This window comes from Scyliorhinus torazame, chromosome 1, assembly GCF_047496885.1.
Source record: "Scyliorhinus torazame isolate Kashiwa2021f chromosome 1, sScyTor2.1, whole genome shotgun sequence".
In the NCBI taxonomy this organism is placed as follows: domain Eukaryota; kingdom Metazoa; phylum Chordata; class Chondrichthyes; order Carcharhiniformes; family Scyliorhinidae; genus Scyliorhinus; species Scyliorhinus torazame.
Window position 1 is genome coordinate 96,867,306 of NC_092707.1, and position 21,496 is coordinate 96,888,801.

Genomic DNA, 21,496 nt, shown 5'->3' on the forward strand with positions numbered 1-21,496 from the left:
CCACAGATCCATTGCATGAAAACCAAGTGCCACATCACTGTGACGCGACCATGGTTAACCTTGCACAGGACAGCTATCTGCATTGCACAGCGATACAAATCAGCCCTCTTTTCCACAATCGCATGCACACGTTGGGCTTTCAACCAATTTCAAACTGGTTTGCCACTTTCATATGCTGCCTGTGATAGGACAGGTAGTGATCAGCAGAGTCTTTTATCTACAAAGGGATATTTTGATACTGGTGCATTCTAAGAATTAATGCTCAATCTCTTCGCAAGTTGTGAAAATGCCCATCACCTTGTTCACTCCCAGTCTTTAAAAATATTATGTTAAAACTACTTGAATGAATTTGGATACGTCGGTGGTTATCTTTCAAAATTCTGGAAAGGAGGGCAGCATGTGGCGCAGTGGTTAGCACTGGGACTGCAACGCTGAGGACCAGGGTTCGCATCCCGGCCTTGGGGCAATTTCCCCCATGTCTGCGTGGGTTTCACCCCCACAACCCAAAGATGTACAGGTTAGGTGGATTGGCCACACTAAATTGCCCCTTAGTTGGAAAGAAGAAAAATAATTGGGTACTTTAAATTTAAGAAAAAAATTCTGGAAAGGATCCTGCAGACGGGAAATCACAAATGTAACCCCACTAATTAAAAAGGGAGGGAGAGAGAAAACGGAGATCTACAGACCTATTAGCTTGATGTCAGTAGGAGGGAAAAGGCGAAAACCTACTATAAAGGATACAATAACTGGATACTTTGTATGATTGGGAAAAGTCAACATGGATTTATGAAAGGAAAATCATGTTTGACAAATCTGTTGGGAGTTTTTTTTTGAGGCTGTTACTTGTAGCATACATAGAGGAGAACCAGTGGATGTAGTGCATTTGGATTTTCAGGTGGCTTTTAATAACGTCCCATGCAGGAGGTTAGTAAAAGGAATTACAGCACATGGAACTGGGGATAATACACTGGCATGGATTAAGAATTGGCTAACACACAGAAATCAGAGAGAAAGAACAAAATAGTTTACTCTCATGATGGCAGGCTGTGGAAAGTGGGGCATCACAAGAATCAATGCTGGGGCCTCGGCTGTTCACGATCTTTATAAATGATTTGGCTCTGGGGACCAAATGTAATGCCAGGTTTGCTGATGATACAGAAGCAGATGTAACGCAAGTTGCGAGGTGGATGCAAAGGGGCTTCAAGGGGATCTGGATAGACTAAGTGAATGGGCAAGAAAATGGCAGATGGAATATAATGCGAATCAGAGTGAGATGATCCACTTTGGTAGAAAAAAAACAAAGCCAGAGTATTTCTTAAATGAAGAGAGGTTGGGAAGCATTGATGTTTATAGAGATCAGAATGTCCTTGTTCCCATGTCACTAAGTGCTCACATGCAGGTGAAGCAAGCAATTAGGAAGACAAAAAGTATGTTGGCCTTCACCGCAAAGGGAGTACAGAAGTAAAGATATCTTGCAGCAATTATATATAGCCTTGGTGAGGCCACACCTGGAATACAGTTTTGGTCCCCTTATCGAAGAAGGATATACTTGCCATAGGATGACAGGATTGTCTCATGAGGATAGATTGAGATCTACCCTGCAAGAATTTTGTACGTTTCAATGCGATCACCTCATTCTTTTAAAATTCTAGAGAATACAGGCCTAGTATCCTCAATTGAGGATACTAGGCCTGTATTCTCTAGAATTTTAAAAGAATGAGGTGATCTCATTGAAACGTACAAAAGTCTTGCAGGGTAGATCTGGGTAGGATGTTTCCACTGGCTGGTGCATCTAGAATCAGAGGGCAGTTGTCATGATAGGGAGATATTAGGACCTTGGGTCCAGAAATAAGGTCCAAGATGTAGCAGGCAAATTAGGGGTTAAACAGACTGAGGGAAAAGACTGCTAGCAGCAGAGTCAGAGGGATACATCCACAGCCTGAGTTACCTTGTTTGTGGGAATACACAGGATTCTCCGGGTTCAGCCAGATTGTCCTTTGGGAAAACCTTGTTTGACCAGCCATTAGCCCATCACAGACTCTGATGACCTATTTGACCATCAATGGACAGTTAGTTGCATATAAATGGTATACCTCTGTTCTTTTGTAGAAATGTGAGTGGGAAATCAGACAGCCAAGATAACAATAATGGATTCAAGTCTGGCCACCTCAGGGTGAATCTTTGTTTGAGGGTCTCGGCGGAGCTGAGAAAGGGAGAGGAGCAGGGGGAGGGAGAAGGAATACTGTTTTGAACAGTTATGGAAGGGGGGGGGGGGTTGAAAATCGACCTGAGAGGTCATGAAGGATGTCACAGAGGCAGGCTTTGGTATAGGGTTTTAAACAAAATGTCCCTTCAAGAAATATTGCTCCACAAATGCAAATACAGATATTGCTTTTGCCTGTCTGAGAAAGTGGCATGAAAGCAGCATGTTTATTTTATTTTTTTTAATGTTTAATGGGAACTGGTGTGTTTAGGTTAAGAAACTGCATGTAATCTGTTAGCGCTTAAGTAAACATCTAAATATTATTTTATTTTGTTTTAATAAAGTTGGTTTATAAAATAACCACGCCCTATTTCTTATATTATCACTCTTGGAATATAATTATCTTGCTGCACCGTCTTAAATCCTCTGGCTCTGGTTTAGTCTCTTACTCACAGCTGAGAGCTGATTAAGATCCGTAACACTTGTCTCAAAATAAGGGACAGGCCATTTAGGACAGAGATGATGAGGGTGGTGAAACTTTGGAATTCTCTACCCCAAAGGCTGTAGAAGCTCAGGATATCGATAGATTTCTCGATCGATTGACATAACGAGATATGGTGATTGTGGGGGGAAAAAGGCATAGAAATAGATGATCGGCCATGATCTGTTTGAATGGCAGAGTAGGCTCGATGGGCCAAATGATCTACTCCTATGTTCCCAATCCAAATATAGAACCCAAGGGATTAATTCTGAACTACCGAACACCTCGACAAAGCTAATTTTAATGATATAAACTCTTCACCTGTGCTCGTTCTGCTCTCTTTCTGCTGTTATTCTCCCCATTTATCAGCCTTAGTTCAGGTGGGAGCACTTTCACCTCACAGCCAAGAGGTAATGGATTCAAAGCCCACTCTAGACATTCGAGTTCACAATCTAGGTTGATCCTGTGGGAGTTCAGCAATGTGACAGATGCTGCCTTTTAGACATGATGCGAAACCGAGGCTCAGCCTACCCTCTCAGGTGGATGTAAAAGATTCTATGGCACTATTTTGAAGAGTGGGGGTTATCCCCAATATCCAGGTCAATATTAATCTCCCAATCATCACCAGCAGGCAGATTATTTGATCATTTATTTAATTGCTGTGAAAAATCTGGCAGCCCTGTTTCTCTATATTACAATATTGACCAGAATTCAAAAGTACTTAATTGGCTGCAAGTTGCTTTGACACATCCGAAGGTCTAAGGCACTGTATTGACCGAGGTTCTTTAACTTCCCTATTCGCTGTCCTTCTATTATCATTATTTTTTAAATGAGACAATAACTAACGCAGATAAATTAGCACTGAATCAGAAAGACAGGTTAACATTTAACTGTACTTTTCATTTGAAGCGACATTGTACATCTTTACCCATTTAAAAACAAAACTTTATAAAATCTACTACTACAATTTTGGTGAAACTACTAGAAGTGTGCAGATTAAAGTGCAAATTTATCACCAACATAGAAGAACATATGTAATAAGGATGTTGGCTGGGGATCAAAGCTTGGCCAGAACATAACGCAGGGTTGGGAAGAATACACAACCAGAAGACAATGACCAATCTGTTAAAAGAACCAGGTTCGAGGCAATGCAGTCAATTATGTACACCGGCTGAACAAACAAGAACGAATTATACTTCTCGCGACACCATAGTAAAAGGTGCAGTTCTCATCTTTTGCAGCGTAACATAAATGCTGTCACCAATACAGACAGGGCATGAATTAGGAACTTAGATTTAAAGGTAGTCAATCCTGTCTGGGTGGGGAGGCCTAGAGACGAAGGAAGAGAGGGAATGGACCATGCAGCCAATTTAAAAAAAAGATCCATCAGGCAGTCTCTCTTACACAAGGATTACAGTCAACTATAAATTCCAAATGCTGTTTTTCCAACCAGTCATGGGTTTGCTGACATGAGGGTAACTCCTTGACTTTTCACTAAAGTGCCAAAAACAAGGTCACTGCATAAACCACCTTCCCTTAAACTCGGGGGTGCTCTCCAGGATCTTATATCAGAAGTGAGCTAATGTTTGCCGATGGACTCTGATTAGTTGGGAAACCATAGATTTAAACCACAAAAGCTACACCCGGGTACCAAACTATTTGCAAGCAGGTCTAGAGTTTGGCCTCAAATTGTAATGGCAGTCTTCAGAAATGCTAACAGCTCAGAGGCCATCGGTTTCTCCTCATCATCCAGTGAAGAGATCAGAATTGATAATCTACCAGGGAACACACTTGGAATCTTTCCAGAGCTATTCTAAAAACGGCATGGTTTCAAGATAACCACTTAAAGCCAATTTACACCACTCTCTTTCAAACCTTCTGTTAAAGGGCACTTATACAGATAAGAGAATTAACATTTTTGTTAGAGAGGCAGTCAATGGAAACTACCAACTGTGAATCAAAAAATGTTAAAACATTGTTAGCAACAATTTGAGCTGCTGCTAAAACTACTTTCATTCTACCTATAATTTCCTGTCTGTGGTCCTAAACCAGGCTGCCATAGGAAGTGATGTCACAAAACCCAAAACACAGTATATTACCGAATCGAGCCTTGCAATGCTTCGGGGTCAGGTGGATGGGTTTATTCCAAAATGAACACAGTGAATTAGAAACATAGAAAATAAGGGTGAGCCTTTTCCACCATTCAACACAGTTGTGGTTGTTCCTCTATCTCAACGCTATAACTCTACTCTCTACCCATACCCTTTGATGCATTTAACGTCTAGAAATCTATTTTTTCTTAAATACACTGTGACTTGGCCTCCACAACCTTGCGGTAGAGAATTCCACATGTTCACCACCCTTTTGCATCTCAGTCCTCAATGTCCTACCCTGTAACCTGAGACCATGACTTGTTCTATTTGATTTGGTTTATTGTCACATGTACCGAAGTACAGAGAAAAGTATTTTTCTGCGGCCAAGGGAACGTACACAGTACATACATAGTAGACGAAGAGAATAATCAACAGAGAACATTGACAAATGGTACATCGACAAAGTGATTGATTACAGTGCAGAACAAGGGGCCAAACAAAGCAAATACACCAGATCACCCAGCCAGGGGACATCACCCCTGTATCCAGTCAGTCTGTCCTGCCTGTCAGAATCTTACAGGTTTTAATGAGATCCTCTCTCAACTCTTCTAAACTTCAGTGAATACATGCCCAGTCAACTCAACTTCTCCCCATATGACAATCCTGCCACCCCAGGAATCAATCTGATGAACTTTGGCTGCACTCACTCTATGGCAAATATATCCTTTCTTAAAGAAGGAAACCAAAAACTGTGCACACTACTCCAGATGTGGTCTCACCAAGACCCTGTACAGCTGCAGTAAGACATCCTTGCAATGAAACAAAAACAGAAAATACTGGACAATCTCAGCAGATCTGACAGCATCTGTGGAGAGAAAAAAGGGAGCTAACGGGGAGTCTGGATGACTCAAAACATCTTTGCATTGAAGGCCAATATACCATCTGCCTTCCGAACTGCTTGTTGTACCTGCATGCTTGCTTTCAGTGACTGGTGTACGCCCAGGTCCTTTTGGACATCAGCTTTTCAGATCGATCACTATTTAAATAGCACTCTGCCATTCTGTTTCTCTGTCCTAAGTGGATAGTTTCACATTTATCTATGTTATACTGCATCTGCCATGTACTTGCTCACTCTATTTGTCTAAATCGCCTTGAAGTCTCTTTACTCCCTCATCACCTCTCACATTTCCACCTAAAATTACCCCCAGAACAATATACAACTGAATCCAATCACTACTAAAACAACTGGTACCAAATGTGATCATCTAATACAATAAATAATGGCATATACAAACTGTACCAAGATACCAAACTCCAAAATTAGAGAACAACATCTGGCAGCATCTGGAGGGAGAGAAAAGAGCTAATGTTGCAAGTCCAGATGACCCTTTGTCAAAGCTTTGGCAAAGGGTCATCTGGACTCGAAACGTTAGCTCTTTTCTCTCCCTACAGATGCTGCCCAACCTGCTGAGATTTTTCAGCATTTTCTTTTTGGTTTCCAATTCCAGCATCTGCAGTAATTTGCTTTTTAACATACACCTTAATTTGCCCAACTCTATCACACAAATGCTTTAGTTCCACAACGTATTGAGAGCATCACTCTCAACTAATGAAGTTTACTTAAATATTGGGTTCCCAAATTTTAGCAACACACAAGATAATTCCTGTGTCTGTTCACCCGTGTGTTCAGAAAAAAATGCAGCTTGATAAAGAGGAGATCTTTTCAGCCAACTTGCTGGAGCCCAGAATAAAGGAGCATATGCTTAAAATTAGAGCTAAGCCATTAAGTATTAGTGTCAAAGGTTGTTGAGACAAGGTCAATTGTAAATTTAAAAAGGAGCAGATTTTGTGACAATATCATGGGCTAAGAAATCAAGTTGGCTAGATAAGATACAGATCGGTCATGACCTACTTGAATGGTGGAACAATCTCAAGGGACTGATGGTATCCAGTCACTATGTACAAGTGAATATTATATAGAAATCCTATTTGCAGCATAGATTAATTTTTTAATAATCTTTATTGTCACAAGTAGGCTGACATTTACACTGCAATTAAGTTACTGAGAGTGGCGATTGCACATTAATAAAGTGTCTCACAAACTTTCAGCAGCATAGAAAACGGCACCACAATGGATCAGAATACAAACATTTCCAGGGACAATGAGAAGTGTGACTAAAACAAAAAGGCCTAGATATAGGTTGAATATCGGACAATGCCCAAAGATCTAATTCTATGCTCCATGACAAAAATTTGAAATTAAAGATGTAATTGGGGGAGACTGTGGTGTAGTGGTAATGCCAAATTAATCCAGAGGCTCAGATTAATCTTCCAGGGGACAAGGATCCCAATCCTGCCATGGCAACTGGTGGAATTAAAAATGAAAGTGCTAATCTGGAATTGAAAAGCTAGATTTAGTAATGGCGAGCATGCATCATCGTTGATTTATTGTAAAAACACATCCTTTAATGAAGCAAATCTGCCATCCTTGTGGTCTGGCCTACAGGCTGGTTTAGCACAGGGCTAAAGAGCTGGCTTTTAAAGCAGACCAATGCAGGCCAGCAGCACGGTTCAATTCCCGTACCAGCCTCCCCGAACAGGCGCCAGAATGTGGCGACTAGGGGCTTTTCACAGTAACTTCATTTTGAAGCCTACTTGTGACAATAAGCGAATTTCATTTCATTTCATGTAACCCCAGACTCACTGCAATGTGGATGGCTTTAATTGCCGTCTGAAATTACCTCGTAAGCCATTCAGTTCAAGGGTAATTAGGAATGGACAACAAATGAGCGATGCCCACATCCCACGAAAGATGTAAAGGTTTCTTCAATTGCCATAATCTTCCAAAACTAACTGAACATCTTTGACCAAACAGAAACCCTTAAGATCATGTTGAAATCTCTGTAGAATACATAACAATTTAACAACTTGGAAAGTGTGCTGCATTTATATGCCACCTGATTTCTTCTGAGTGGCAAGTGCTAGTAACAAAGCCAATAACTAGTGGAAAGAATATTATGAGCGTCAATGCCGTTTTGTCAAATCTCTCAGTTCCCGAAAGCCAAGGGGACAGATCAATTAAGGTCTATTAACTGTGGCTCATGGTTTCCAGCAGCTGGTTCAGTCAGCTGCAGAATCAGTGCTACCAGATTCTCATTGCTACAGAATTACAGACAAGTGGAAATTTGAGATTTGGAAACCAAGCCTTCCAATGCACTCAGAACTACGCCGCCATCAATGGTGTACCATGAAAGATACCCCATCACAAAGTAAAGCATACATGAAGACATGTCAATTTTAGGAAAGCGCTGACTGAAATTCTGGATTGGTACTTCCATGTTCTCTTATGCCGGATAGTGTACTGCAGCACGACCATTGGAAGAGGTTCAACATGGACCAAAAATCTCCTGGGCGAGATTCTCCATTTTGCCGGTGCCCAGGGGTTTCCCGATGGCGTGGGGCTGCCCCACAATGGGAAACCCCATTGATCGGCCGGCCTAATGGAGAATCCCGCCGGCGGGTCGAGGCTGAAAAGTGGCGTGGTGGGGTGGAGAATCCAGCCCCCTATCTTTGTGCAAGCAACAAGGCTGGAGGTAAATAATTGAGTACTCCAATCCTCAGGAATTTTTTACTGTGACTTAGGAAATCAAATCACTTTGCACTTTTTGGATGAACTGATTTTTAGGATTACTGACAATTGTCAAGTAACCCCTACAGAGAAAGAAAAAAAAAATTGATTCCCAAGAGCACCTAATTTCACATTCAGTCACACGCTCCAGACATCACATGCATGTTTTCCTTGCCAGAAAAATGTAAAATGCACACTGATTAACCATTTTACAAACTTCCATGTGGAAATGGGCACACCCAATTTGTAGACTAATATATTAACAATTGTTTTGTCTTCTGAACTTTCTTGGTTCTCTCTACACAAAGGTAGGTGTGCCAGACAATGGAACAAACTGGCCTAAGCCACAGCATGTAAGCAGTTGACTGCTCTATTAGATAACCAATAAAACAAAACTTGCAAGAGGCAACAGGATTCGATCCAGATGTGGGATGGGTGGAAATTGAACTCACGTGGAGGTGATGGTTCGAAATCGTTCTTGCCCAGCTGTGTCCCAGATCTGTAACTTTACTTTCTCTCCATTGATTTCCACAGTTCTTATCTTAAAATCTACCCCTATTGTGGTAATATAGCTGCCTGCAAACATAAAGAAAAAAAGCGTGATCGCTCAAAATTCAAGACAAGAAGAAACATTCTCACCTATGTTGCAGACAGAGATGACCCTCAGTATGGAATGCAAACTAGCTCTGGGCAACACAATTCTCAAGGCCAACACTTAAAAAATTTTTTTTTAAGAGTACCCAATTATTTTTTTCCAATTAAGGGGCAACTTCGCGTGGCCAATCCACCTAACCTGCACATTTTTGGTTTGTGGGGGTGAAGCCGGGACTGGGATCGAACCCAGGTCCTCAGCATCGTAGACTGCTGTGCTAACCACTGCGCCACCCTTATGGCCAATACTTAAATTGAGATGAGGAGTTAGGCCTTTAACATTCTACTATATACAGCATATTTCCAGCTTGTGGTAGGCTATTACTTTATGTTTACATATCAGCATTCCTTTTACCATACAGGGCACAAAGAGGCTTATACCATTCAAAAATAAAGTTGACCTTCTGATGACTGGGTGAAGGCAACAGCTGGGCAATTTTGACACTGGACATTACACATGCATGAGAAGGAGGAGAGTGCGCGAGCGAGATGTTCTGTTCCAATCATGATATTTCTTGCCAAACTGGAACTCCTCCCAGCAGCATGAGAGATATTCCTCTAACTCAAGAGGCCTCAGAAGTGGATGACTGGTGTAATGAGTAATGCCAACATGGTGTAGCTTTACATCGGAGCAAGGTTAGAATTCTGAAGCATCATTAAAACAGCAGATATAATTTCTGAAGAAAGTGTACTAGCATTGACTGCATTCAAATTCGACAAAAACAAAAATTATTTGTACTCTTCCAAATCCATCAGCTCAACTATTAAACAGATTAGCGTTGAAAGAGTATAGTCGATCAAAAATCATCTAGCTCATTCTCGTGTAGTATTGTCATACAAAGTCTCTTCCCCACGGTGCTGGAGGATGGGGTTTGTCTTTTTATGGGGAAAAGGGAAAGAGAAGGCAGTAATATTTAGACAGGACAAAGGCACAACTATTAGTTTCAGAATTCATTGGGAAAACAAAGCTTAAAAAGGTCCCTTTCTGTACATTGCACATACTGATCATGTTGGAGGTGGTTCATTAAAGCGTGCACAACAGTTTCCTGCATGTGGGAGTACACTGTAGTGAGGAAATGCTCGCATCAGAATGCATTAATTTGACTGGATCAATAATTGTGCAGACTATTAAAAGTGCTATCGATATGACAGAATGTCATTCAATTGTGACCTTTAGTGTGTGTGTCTCCACAACCATGAGGTCACGCAACATTTTGTGAAGGCTCAAAAGAGAAGTGCCCAAACACTGATCAATTAGCTATTAATAAACTTCACACATACCGAAACCTAAATGTAGCAGGACCATTAAATAGACTTAAACTTGAGAATTCTTCCTTTAGACCCCCTATACGGGGGAGGGTTTAAACTAGTATGGCAGGGGGGGTGGGCACGGGAGCAATAGGTCAGAAGGTGAGAGCATTGAGGGAGAACTAGGGAATAGGGACAGTGTGGCTCTGAGGCAGAGCAGACAGGGAGAAGTTGCTGAACACAGCGGGTCTGGTGGCCTGAAGTGCATATGTTTTAATGCAAGGAGCATTACGGGTAAGGCAGATGAACTTAGAGCTTGGATTAGTACTTGGAACTATGATGTTGTTGCCATTACAGAGACCTGGTTGAGGGAAGGGCAGGATTGGCAGCTAAACGTTCCAGGATTTAGATGTTTCAGGCGGGGTAGAGGGGGATGTAAAAGGGGAGGTGGAGTTGCACTACTTGTTTGGGAGAATATCACAGCTGTACTGCGAGAGGACACCTCAGAGGGCAGTGAGGCTATATGGGTAGAGATCAGGAATAAGAAGGGTGCAGTCACAATGTTGGGGGGTATACTACAGGCCTCCCAACAGCCAGCGGGAGATAGAGGAGCAGATAGGTAGACAGATTTTGGAAAAGAGTAAAAACAACAGGGTAGTGGTGATGGGAGACTTCAACTTCCCCAATATTGACTGGGACTCACTTAGTGCCAGGGGCTTAGACGGGGCGGAGTTTGTAAGGAGCATCCAGGAGGGCTTCTTAAAACAATATGTAGACAGTCCAACTAGGGAAGGGGCGGTACTGGACCTGGTATTGGGGAATGAGCCCGGCCAGGTGGTAGATGTTTCAGTAGGGGAGCATTTCGGTAACAGTGACCACAATTCAGTAAGTTTTAAAGTATTGGTGGACAAGGATAAGAGTGGTCCGAGGATGAATGTGCTAAATTGGGGGAAGGCTAATTATAACAATATTAGGCGGGAACTGAAGAACATAGATTGGGGGCGGATGTTTGAGGGCAAATCAACATCTGACATGTGGGAGGCTTTCAAGTGGCAGTTGAAAGGAATACAGGACCGGCATGTTCCTGTGAGGAAGAAAGATAAATACGGCAATTTTCGGGAACCTTGGATGACGAGTGATATTGTAGGCCTCGTCAAAAAGAAAAAGGAGGCATTTGTCAGGGCTAAAAGGTTGGGAACAGACGAAGCCTGCGTGGAATATAAGGAAAGTAGGAAGGAACTTAAGCAAGGAGTCAGGAGGGCTAGAAGGGGTCACGAAAAGTCATTGGCAAATAGGGTTAAGGAAAATCTCAAGGCTTTTTACACGTACATAAAAAGCAAGAGGGTAGCCAGGGAAAGGGTTGGCCCACTGAAGGATAGGCAAGGGAATCTATTTGTGGAGCCAGAGGAAATGGGCGAGGTACTAAATGAATACTTTGCATCAGTATTCACCAAAGAGAAGGAATTGGTAGATGTTGAGTCTGGAGAAGGGGGTGTAGATAGCCTGGGTCACATTGTGATCCAAAAAGAGGTGTTGGGTGTCTTAAAAAATATTAAGGTAGATAAGTCCCCAGGGCCTGATCGGATCTACCCCAGAATACTGAAGGAGGCTGGAGAGGAAATTGCTGAGGACTTGACAGAAATCTTTGGATCCTCGCTGTCTTCAGGGGATGTCCCGGAAGACTGGAGAATAGCCAATGTTGTTCCTCTGTTTAAGAAGGGTAGCAAGGATAATCCTGGGAACTACAGGCCGGTGAGCCTTACTTCAGTGGTAGGGAAATTACTGGAGAGAATTCTTCGAGACAGGATCTACTCCCATTTGGAAGCAAATGGACGTATTAGTGAGAGGCAGCACGGTTTTGTGAAGGGGAGGTCGTGTCTCACTAACTTGATAGAGTTTTTCGAGGAGGTCACTAAGATGATTGATGCAGGTAGGGCAGTAGATGTTGTCTATATGGACTTCAGTAAGGCCTTTGACAAGGTCCCTCATGGTAGACTAGTACAAAAGGTGAAGTCACACGGGATCAGGGGTGAGCTGGCAAGGTGGATACAGAACTGGCTAGGCCATAGAAGGCAGAGAGTAGCAATGGAGGGATGCTTTTCTAATTGGAGGGCTGTGACCAGTGGTGTTCCACAGGGATCAGTGCTGGGACCTTTGCTCTTTGTAGTATATATAAATGATTTGGAGGAAAATGTAACTGGTCTGATTAGTAAGTTTGCAGACGACACAAAAGGTTGGTGGAATTGCGGATAGCGATGAGGACTGTCGGAGGATACAGCAGGATTTAGATTGTCTGGAGACTTGGGCGGAGAGATGGCAGATGGAGTTTAATCCGGACAAATGTGAGGTAATGCATTTTGGAAGGTCTAATGCAGGTAGGGAATATACAGTGAATGGTAGAACCCTCAAAAGTATTGAAAGTCAAAGAGATCTAGGAGTACAGGTCCACAGGTCATTGAAAGGGGCAACACAGGTGGAGAAGGTAGTCAAGAAGGCATACGGCATGCTTGCCTTCATTGGCCGGGGCATTGAGTACAAGAATTGGCAAGTCATGTTGCAGCTGTATAGAACCTTAGTTAGGCCACACTTGGAGTATAGTGTTCAATTCTGGTCGCCACACTACCAGAAGGATGTGGAGGCTTTAGAGAGGGTGCAGAAGAGATTTACCAGAATGTTGCCTGGTATGGAGGGCATTAGCTATGAGGAGCGGTTGAATAAACTCGGTCTGTTCTCACTGGAACGAAGGAGGTTGAGGGGACACCTGATAGAGGTATACAAAATTATGAGGGGCATAGACAGAGTGGATAGTCAGAGGCTTTTCCCCAGGATAGAGGGGTCAATTACTAGGGGGCATAGGTTTAAGGTGAGAGGGGCAAGGTTTAGAGTAGATGTACAAGGCAAGTTTTTTACGCAGAGGGTAGTGGGTGCCTGGAACTCGCTACCGGAGGAGGTAGTGGAAGCAGGGACGATAGTGACATTTAAGGGGCATCTTGACAAATATATGAATAGGATGGGAATAGAAGGATACGGACCCAGGAAGTGTAGAAGATTGTAGTTTAGTCGGGCAGCATGGTCGGCACGGGCTTGGAGGGCCTGTTCCTGTGCTGTACATTTCTTTGTTCTTTGTTTGTTTTGTTCTATACCAGTAGCATACAGGTAGCTGGAGCTCCCTGTGCTATTCACTGTACTTAAAAAAAAAAAAGGCAACACAGTTCTCACTGTCATCTTCTATGCCTACATCATAAGAGTAACTACATTTCCAAAGTACTCCATCAGCTGTAAGGGTCTTTAGGAACTGCCTGATGCTGTGAAAAGTGCAAGCCCTCTTTATCGGAGCTGTTCCAAATACAAAGACCACCACCCAGTTTGACACATTTGAGCTACTGAGAACCTGACCCACATTGACCCTTGACCATCGAGCACAGAAGAGATTTAAATTTTTTAATTAAAAAAAAAGTACCCAATTCATTTTTTCCCCAATTAAGGGGCAATTTATTGATCATAGAATTTACAGAGCAGAAGGAGGCCATTCGGCCCATCGAGTCTGCACCGGCTCTTGGAAAGAGCACCCTACCCAAGGTCCACACCTCCACCCTATCCCCATAACCCAGTAACCCCACCCTACACTAAGGGCAATTTTGGACACTATGGGCAATTTAGCATGGCCAATCCACCTAACCCGAACATCTTTGGACTGTGGGAGGAAACCGGAGCACCCGGAGGAAACCCACGCACACACGGGGAGGATGTGCAGACTCCGCACAGACAGTGACCCAAGCCGGAATCGAACCTGGGACCCTGGAGCTGTGAAGCATGTGTGCTATCCACAATGCTACCGTGCTGCCCCCATTTAGGGTGGTCAATTCACCTATCCTACATATCTTTTTTTGGGGTGTGGGGGTGAGACCCACGCACACACAGGGAGAATGCGCATACTCTACATGGAAAGTGACCCGTGGCTGGGATGGAACCCGGGTCCCCAGCGCCGTGAGGTAGCAGTGCTAACCACTGTGCCACCATGCTGCCCGCATGGAGGAGATTTTAAACCCGAATATCCTGGCTGCCCATTCAGGTGGGTGCAAAAGATCCCATGGCCGCATTTCAAAGGAAGTGTAGCGAGCTCTTCCAGTACCCTAACCAATAGATTATCTATTCATTTAGATCATTACTTTTTGTGGGCCTTGATGTTCTGTTTCCATACATTTACAACAATAAGTACTTCAGATGTATTGACAAGGCAATGAAATCCTTGCGATGGAGTCCTGAGGTCATGACAAGCATCCTAAAATGCAAGCCCTCTCTTGCTTCATGTGGTTTGCAAGAGATATCAGACTTCATTGTTACGAATAAAATGGAACTACATAAACAACAGGACAATGGTGTGTTTTGATGGCTGGTATGGATCCATGGTAATTTAGAGTTCAGAGTTCCTGACATTTTAAAAATCTATTGAAAGCCACACCCAGCAGCTTGAATACCGCAAACTGGCACCAACTAAGGGATTCTCACTCAATCCACTTCCTTCATTTCTCCCCAGCCCCATTGTCAACTTCTGCCTACTCACAATTAGTGTACGCACAAGTTTACACCAAGACAGCCTAATCAGCCAAGAGTGGTTCTGACTCGATAGCAGAAGTGTGCAGTAGATTATTTAACAGAATCAGCTTGGAAAGGTAGGGTTGGAGAAAGATCCTACATTGGACATCAATGCCAGGGACTCAACTTAATGGAAACCGATGAAGCAAATGACTAATAAATCGGAGGCAAAAACAGAGAATGCTGGAAAATCTCAGCAGGTCTGCAGCATCTGTAGGGAGAGAAAATGGAGTAAACGTTTAGAGTCCTATCGACTCTTCGTCAGAACGCAAGTGTGTTGGATAGTGTACAGCATTCCGCAGGGACCACTCCCTCTTGTGACGCCCTGGTACGTTACGCCCTGGTATGCTCCTCCACCACACCCAACTCCCCAGCCCCTTCCCTTGCAATAACAGAAGCTGCACCAACTGCCCCATTACCTCATCATCATTGAAGGCCCCAAACACTCCTTTCAGGCTATGCAGTGCTTCACTTGCAACTCCTTCAGTTTGGTCTATTGTATTCGCTGCTCTCAATAGTCTCACCGACTCTGGGGAAACCAAATGCAGACTGGGTAACCGCAGCATCTCATCTTCAAATTAGGCTTGTTACAGCCCTCCACACTCAACACTGACGGAGACCTTTCTCCTCTATCCTAACCTCTCCACCCACATCAAGCCACCTGTCTGAACTTAAGATTGCTACATCTTTGGTGCAATCTCTCCCAGCTACAGTATAATATCCAACATATTTTCCCTATCTTTTAGTTCCGATGAAGAGTCAAGAGCACTCAAAATGTTAACTGTTTCTCTTTTCCTACTGATGCTGCCAGACCTGAATTTTTACAGCATTCCCAGTTTTTTGTTTCAGATTCCAGCATCTGCAGTGTTTTGCTCATCTTAATAAATCAGAGGGTTCAGGGCTGCAGATATTTGGATAGTAAAAGGAAGTACAAAGCAGAATAGGAGAAGGAACCGCACGTTCATGCTTTGCCTCCAACAATGGGCCAAAACACACCGCAGTGAAGTATAGTCAATGTTTTAGTAGAAACCCCAGTAACCGATTGGAGCACAGCAAGCTCACACAAATGGAATGTGATAATGAGCAGGTAATCTCTTTTATTGATAGCAGTTAAGGGATAATCCTGCTCCTCCCCGGAATAGTGCCATGGGATCTTTAACATCTACACGAGGAAGCAAACAAGAGGTCTCCCGGGACTGCACTGGAGTGTCAGCCTGGATCGTGAGCGCAAGTTGGAATTAAGATTTTAACCCACAACTTTTGAAGCTCAGGCTAACATGGCTAACAGAAAACAAGAGAATGGAGAAGAGAAAAATCAACTTGCTTGGAAACCATAACAATTATTGTCACGGAGAAATTCCAGCATGCACAGGAATGAAAAACCGTGCATTGTCACAGAACTCCACAAATATAAATCGGACAAACCCAGTGTGCTTACCTGAAAATGTATTATCTGCGAATCGCAGCAGCAGACTACTTTTCCCCACACCTGCAAAAAAACAGAGCAAGCCAGTCAGGAAGACCGTACTCAATTAAATCAAACTTTGGAGTTAGAACCAAATCACACCAGTGATGCTAACCATTTTAAAGCAGAAATTCACTGATCCCCACCCAATTACAATCTGGTGAAGGGCAGAAGCAAGATTGCAAAGGTTTAACACACACAAACCAAAAACCCAGTAATTTCTCAACATTAACAACAGTGCTCAAAGAGGGAAGGGAAACTTAATTGTTGCACTATTACCATGGCGACTAGCACTGCCATGAAAATACAAAGAGGAATCTGACCACAATTGAGACACAATACTGATCAGCTCCAGGTTGACAGGGAGCTTCTGTTGCAAATCACCCAAATTAAAAGAATATATATTGTATTGTACTGTTGTATTGTTACATGCCTGGGCTTGTCCCTGCTGGCTCCTCCCCTCGGGCTCATGTATAAAGGTGCCCAACCTCCAGCCCTGCCCTCATTCTGGGGCCGGCTGCCAGCAGGTGTCTTTAAGCTGATTAAAGCCACAGTTTTTCTTCCGACTCCTCGTCTGTCGTCAATTGATAGTACATCAATTTAATCAGCTTAAAATTTTCAGACGGATCCATCGCTAAAACCCGATCGCCTGGAGCTGGACCCCCAAGCAGCCGACGCCACTATTACGTTTGAACACTGGCTACGCTGCTTCGAATCGTACGTCGAACCCTCCGCGATCGCCGAGACCCACAAGCTGCGAATCCTCAACTCCTGGGTGAGCCCGCAAGTATTCCTTATCATCAGGGACGCGGACACATACGAGGATGCGATAGCGCTGTTGAAAGGACAGTATGTTGAGGGAGTCAACGAGGTGTATGCTAGGCATCTCCTTGCCACGAGGCAACTGGGCCCCGGAGAATCGCAAGCTGAATTTCTGCGCGCATCGCGGGTACTCGGCCGGAACTGCAGTTGCAAGGCGGTATCCGTTGCCGAGCACAGAGTCGCTATGTCGCAGGCATAAAATCGAATTACATCCGCCACGCCTACTAGAAGGGGGTACACTCTACCTCCAAGAAACAGTACGGATTTTGGACTCATTAGAAGTGGCCTTCTGCAACTTGGATTCCGACACCTCCGACCACGAGGCACCCTCATGGCTACCTTGGCTACTTCGGTGGCCAGTGTAAGCACCCCAGGCAACACTGCCCAGCGAGGAGCACGATCTGCAACGGGTGCGGTAACAAGGGCCACTTCTCTAAAGTCTGCCAGGCCCGACCTGTTTGTAAGCCCAGCAGCGTTGCGTGTAACTTGTGGGGGCCGCCTTCTTCAACACCACCCGCCACGTGCGACCCGTGGGGGCCCCCATATTTGCCGCCATCTTCGACGCCACCCGCCACGTGTGACCCATGGGGGCCGCCATCTTCAACGCCACCCGCTACATGCGACCCGTGGGGGCAGCCATCTTTGCCGCCACCCGCAGGGGCCGCCATCTTTGATTCGCCCCGCCGCCTCCCGGAACCCCTGCTCATCCGATCGGCCCACCCACCTTACGAAGATCGCCTCCATCACCCTCGACCAGTCTCGACCTCATCACCTCGCCAAATCTATGATGGCAGTCCGGATCAACGGTCACGAGATGGCCTGCCTGTTTGACTCCGGGAGCACAGAGTTTTATTCACCCAGATATGGTACGGCGCTGCTCCCTCCCAATCTTACCCGTGACCCAGAAAATCTCCCTGGCTTCCGAACCTCATTCCGTGGAGGTCTGTGGGTACTGTGTTGCAACCCTTACAGTACGGAGCTTTGAGTTCAAAGGGTTCAAACTCTACGTCCTCCCACAACTCTGCGCTGCCGTGCTACTAGGTCTCGACTTCCAGTGCCACCTCAAAAGTCTTACCCTGGAGTTCAATGGACTCCTGCACCCCCCCCTCAACGTATGTAGCCTCTCGCTCCCAGTACTAGCCCCTGGAGAGCCCAAGTGGTGGTCGTCAAAACTGGGGAGAAGCACTGGATGGTCATCGACTACAGTCAGACCATCAACCAGTACACGCAGCTCGATGCGTACCCTCTTCCCCGCATATCAGACATGGTCAATCAGATTGCGCAGTATCGAGTCTTCTCCACTATCGACTTGAAGTCCGCGTACCACCAGCTCCCTATCCGCACGGAGGACCGCCAATACACTGCCTTCGAGGCAGATGGCCGCCTCTACCACTTTCTCACGGTACCCTTCGGCGTCACCAATGGGGTCTCGGTCTTCCAACGGGAGATGGGCCGAATGGTTGAGCAGTACGGGCTGCGGGCCACATTCCCGTATCTGGATAATGTCACCATCTGCGGCCATGAACAGCAGGACCATGACGCAAACCTCCAAAGATTCCTCCACACCGCCAAGCTCCTTAATCTCACATACAATAAGGAGAAATGCGTTTTCCGCACAACCCGCCTAGCCATCCTTGCCTACATTGTGGCAAACGGAGTCCTAGGGCCCGACCCCGACCGCATGGCCCCTCCTGGGGCTCCCCCTCCCCCACTGCCCCAAGGCCCTGAAGAGATGCCTGGGGTTCTTCTTTGTATATGCACAGTAGGTCCCCAATTATGCAGACAAGGCCCGCCCACTCATTAAATCTACCATTTTTCACCTGACGGCTGAGGCCCGTCTGGCCTTCAACCGCATCAAAGCAGATATTGCTAAAGCCGCAATGCATGCAGGAGACGAGTCCATCCCCTTCCAGATGGAGAGTGATGCTTCTGACTTTGCCCTGGCCGCTACCCTCAACCAGGCGGGCAGGCCCGTGGCTCTCTTCTCCGTACCCTCCATGTCTCCGAAATTCAACACTCCTCTGTCGAAAAGGAAGCCCAAGCCATTGTGGAAGCTGTGCGACATTGGAGGCATTACCTGGCCGGCAGGCGATTCACTCTCCTCACTGACCAACGGTCGGTTGCCTTCATGTTCAATAACACAGCGGGGCAAAATCAAGAATGACAAGATCCTGAGGTGGAGGATCGAACTCTCCACCTATAATTATGATATCTTGTATCGACCTGGGAAGCTCAATGAGCCCCCAGATGCCCTATCCCGCAGTACATGTGCCAGCGTACAAGTAGACCGACTTCGGGCCCTCCACAATGACCTGTCACCCAGGGGTCACCCGGTTCCTCCACTTCATCAAGGCCCGCAACCTGCCTTACTCCATTGAGGTCAGGATCATGACCAGAGACTGCCAGGTCTGCGCAGAGTGCAAACCACACTTCTATCGGCCAGACAGAGCACACCTGGTAAAGGCCTCCCCTCCCGCCCCTTCGAGCGCTTCAGCGTTGATTTCAAAGGGCCCCTCCCCTCCACTGACCGTAACGTGTACTTCCTCAACATCACTTATGAGTACTCGCGTTTCCCTTTCGCCATACCATGCCCTGACATGACCTCTGCCACAGTCATCAAGGCACTGTACGGCCTCTTCACCTTGTTCGGTTTCCCCACCTATATCCATAGTGATCGGGGTTTCTCTTTCATGAGTGATGAGCTCCGTCAGTTCCTGTTTAGCAAGGGCATCACTTCAAGCAGGACTACCAGCTACAACCCCTGGGGTAACAGACAAGTGGAGAGGGAGAATGCGATGGTCTGGAAGACCGTCCTTCTTGCCCTATGGTCTAGACATCTCCCCGTCTCCCGCTGGCAGGAGGTCCTTCCCGATGCGCTCCAATCCATCCGGTCGCTCCTGTGTACCGCCACCAATGTGACCCCTCATGAGAGGATGTTTGTTTTCCCCAGGAAGTCCACCTCAGGGGTCTCGCTCCGTCCTGGCTGACGGCCCCAGGGCCCGTCCTCCTCCGGAAGCATGCGAGGAGCCATAAGTCTGGTCGAAAAGGTCCTTCTTCTCCATGCTAACCCCCAATATGCCTACGTGGCACACCAAGACGGACGGGAAGACACAGTCTCCCTTCGGGATTTGGCACCTGCAGGTTCCGCAGTGACCATCACCACTACCCCCGACCCTACACCGTCTCCCCCCATTGCTACGAGACGCAGAAGACGACACGCTCCTGAACACGCAGGCCTCAACATCTCATCCGACACCAATATCCACACCACAGCCGGGACTGAGGCAGTCACAGCGGAAAGTCAAAGCCCCCGACAGACTCGATCTATAACTCAACCCGTCCACATCACCCCCGCCGGACTCTTTTTTAAAACAGGGGGTAAATGTGGTAAACCACTGTATTGTATTGTACTGTTGTATTGTTACATGCCTGGGCTTGTCCCTGCTGGCTCAGACTGTGGCCAACCTCCAGCCCTGCCCTCATTCTGGGACCGGCTGCCAGCAGGTGTCTTTAAGCTGATTAAAGCCACAGTTTTTCTCCCGACTCCTCGTCTGTCGTCAATTGGTGGTACATCAATGGTGCTTAAGGAAGCATGAAAAACATTTGTTTTGTTTTTTCTCAGTAGGAACATGCACTGTGAGCCCAGAAACAAGCAGAAAGCTGGTCTTTCAACCAAACGATATATTAGCCAATTACTCCAGCTACAAAACCACACCTACGTAAATGCGTGAACATTCACATTTAGTAAAGCAAGCTCAAAATGTGAAAATGGCACCTGCATATCTTTTGTCATGTATTCAATAGATTTGATTTCTCATGACAGGAGAAAATGGTTTCTTAAAGCTACTAACACAAGAATGATCCCAAGGTACGTTTATTTATACAGCAATAAATAACTGCACTTCAGGAGGGGCGGCTGTGGTAAAGCACTATAAATGCGTTTTCTCTCGAACAAACAAGCCAAGCAGTCATAGAATCCCCACCGTGCAGGAGGCTCTTCAACCCACCGAGTCTGCACTGATCCTCTGAAAGAGTACTCCACCCAAGCCTACTCCCCTGGCCCTATCCCAATAACCCCTTAACCTAACCTACACATCTTTGGACATGAAGAGGCAATTTAGCATAGCCAATCCACCAAACCTGCACATCTTTGGACTGTGGGAGGAAACCCACGCAGACACAGGAAGAATGCCACACAGTCACCCAAGGTCCGAATTGACCCTGGGCCCCTGCTGCTGTGAGGCAGCAGTGCTAACCACTGTGCCACCAAGTCAAACCATGATAACAGTGTAATTCAGGAGAAGCAAGC

The 21,496-nt window shown here is 45.5% G+C and overlaps 1 protein-coding gene across 1 annotated transcript in view; it reads right to left on the reverse strand.

Annotated features, from left to right (window-relative positions):
* The window catches only part of rab35b (RAB35, member RAS oncogene family b), a 93,846-nt gene that overhangs the window by 38,434 nt on the left and 33,916 nt on the right, over nt 1-21,496 (reverse strand). The window contains exons 2-3 of the mRNA XM_072498417.1: nt 16,339-16,389; nt 8,858-8,981 (exon numbers count right to left, since the gene is read on the reverse strand). Coding sequence (XP_072354518.1) covers nt 8,858-8,981; nt 16,339-16,389 — 175 coding nt within the window. The remainder of the gene's footprint in view (nt 1-8,857; nt 8,982-16,338; nt 16,390-21,496) is intronic.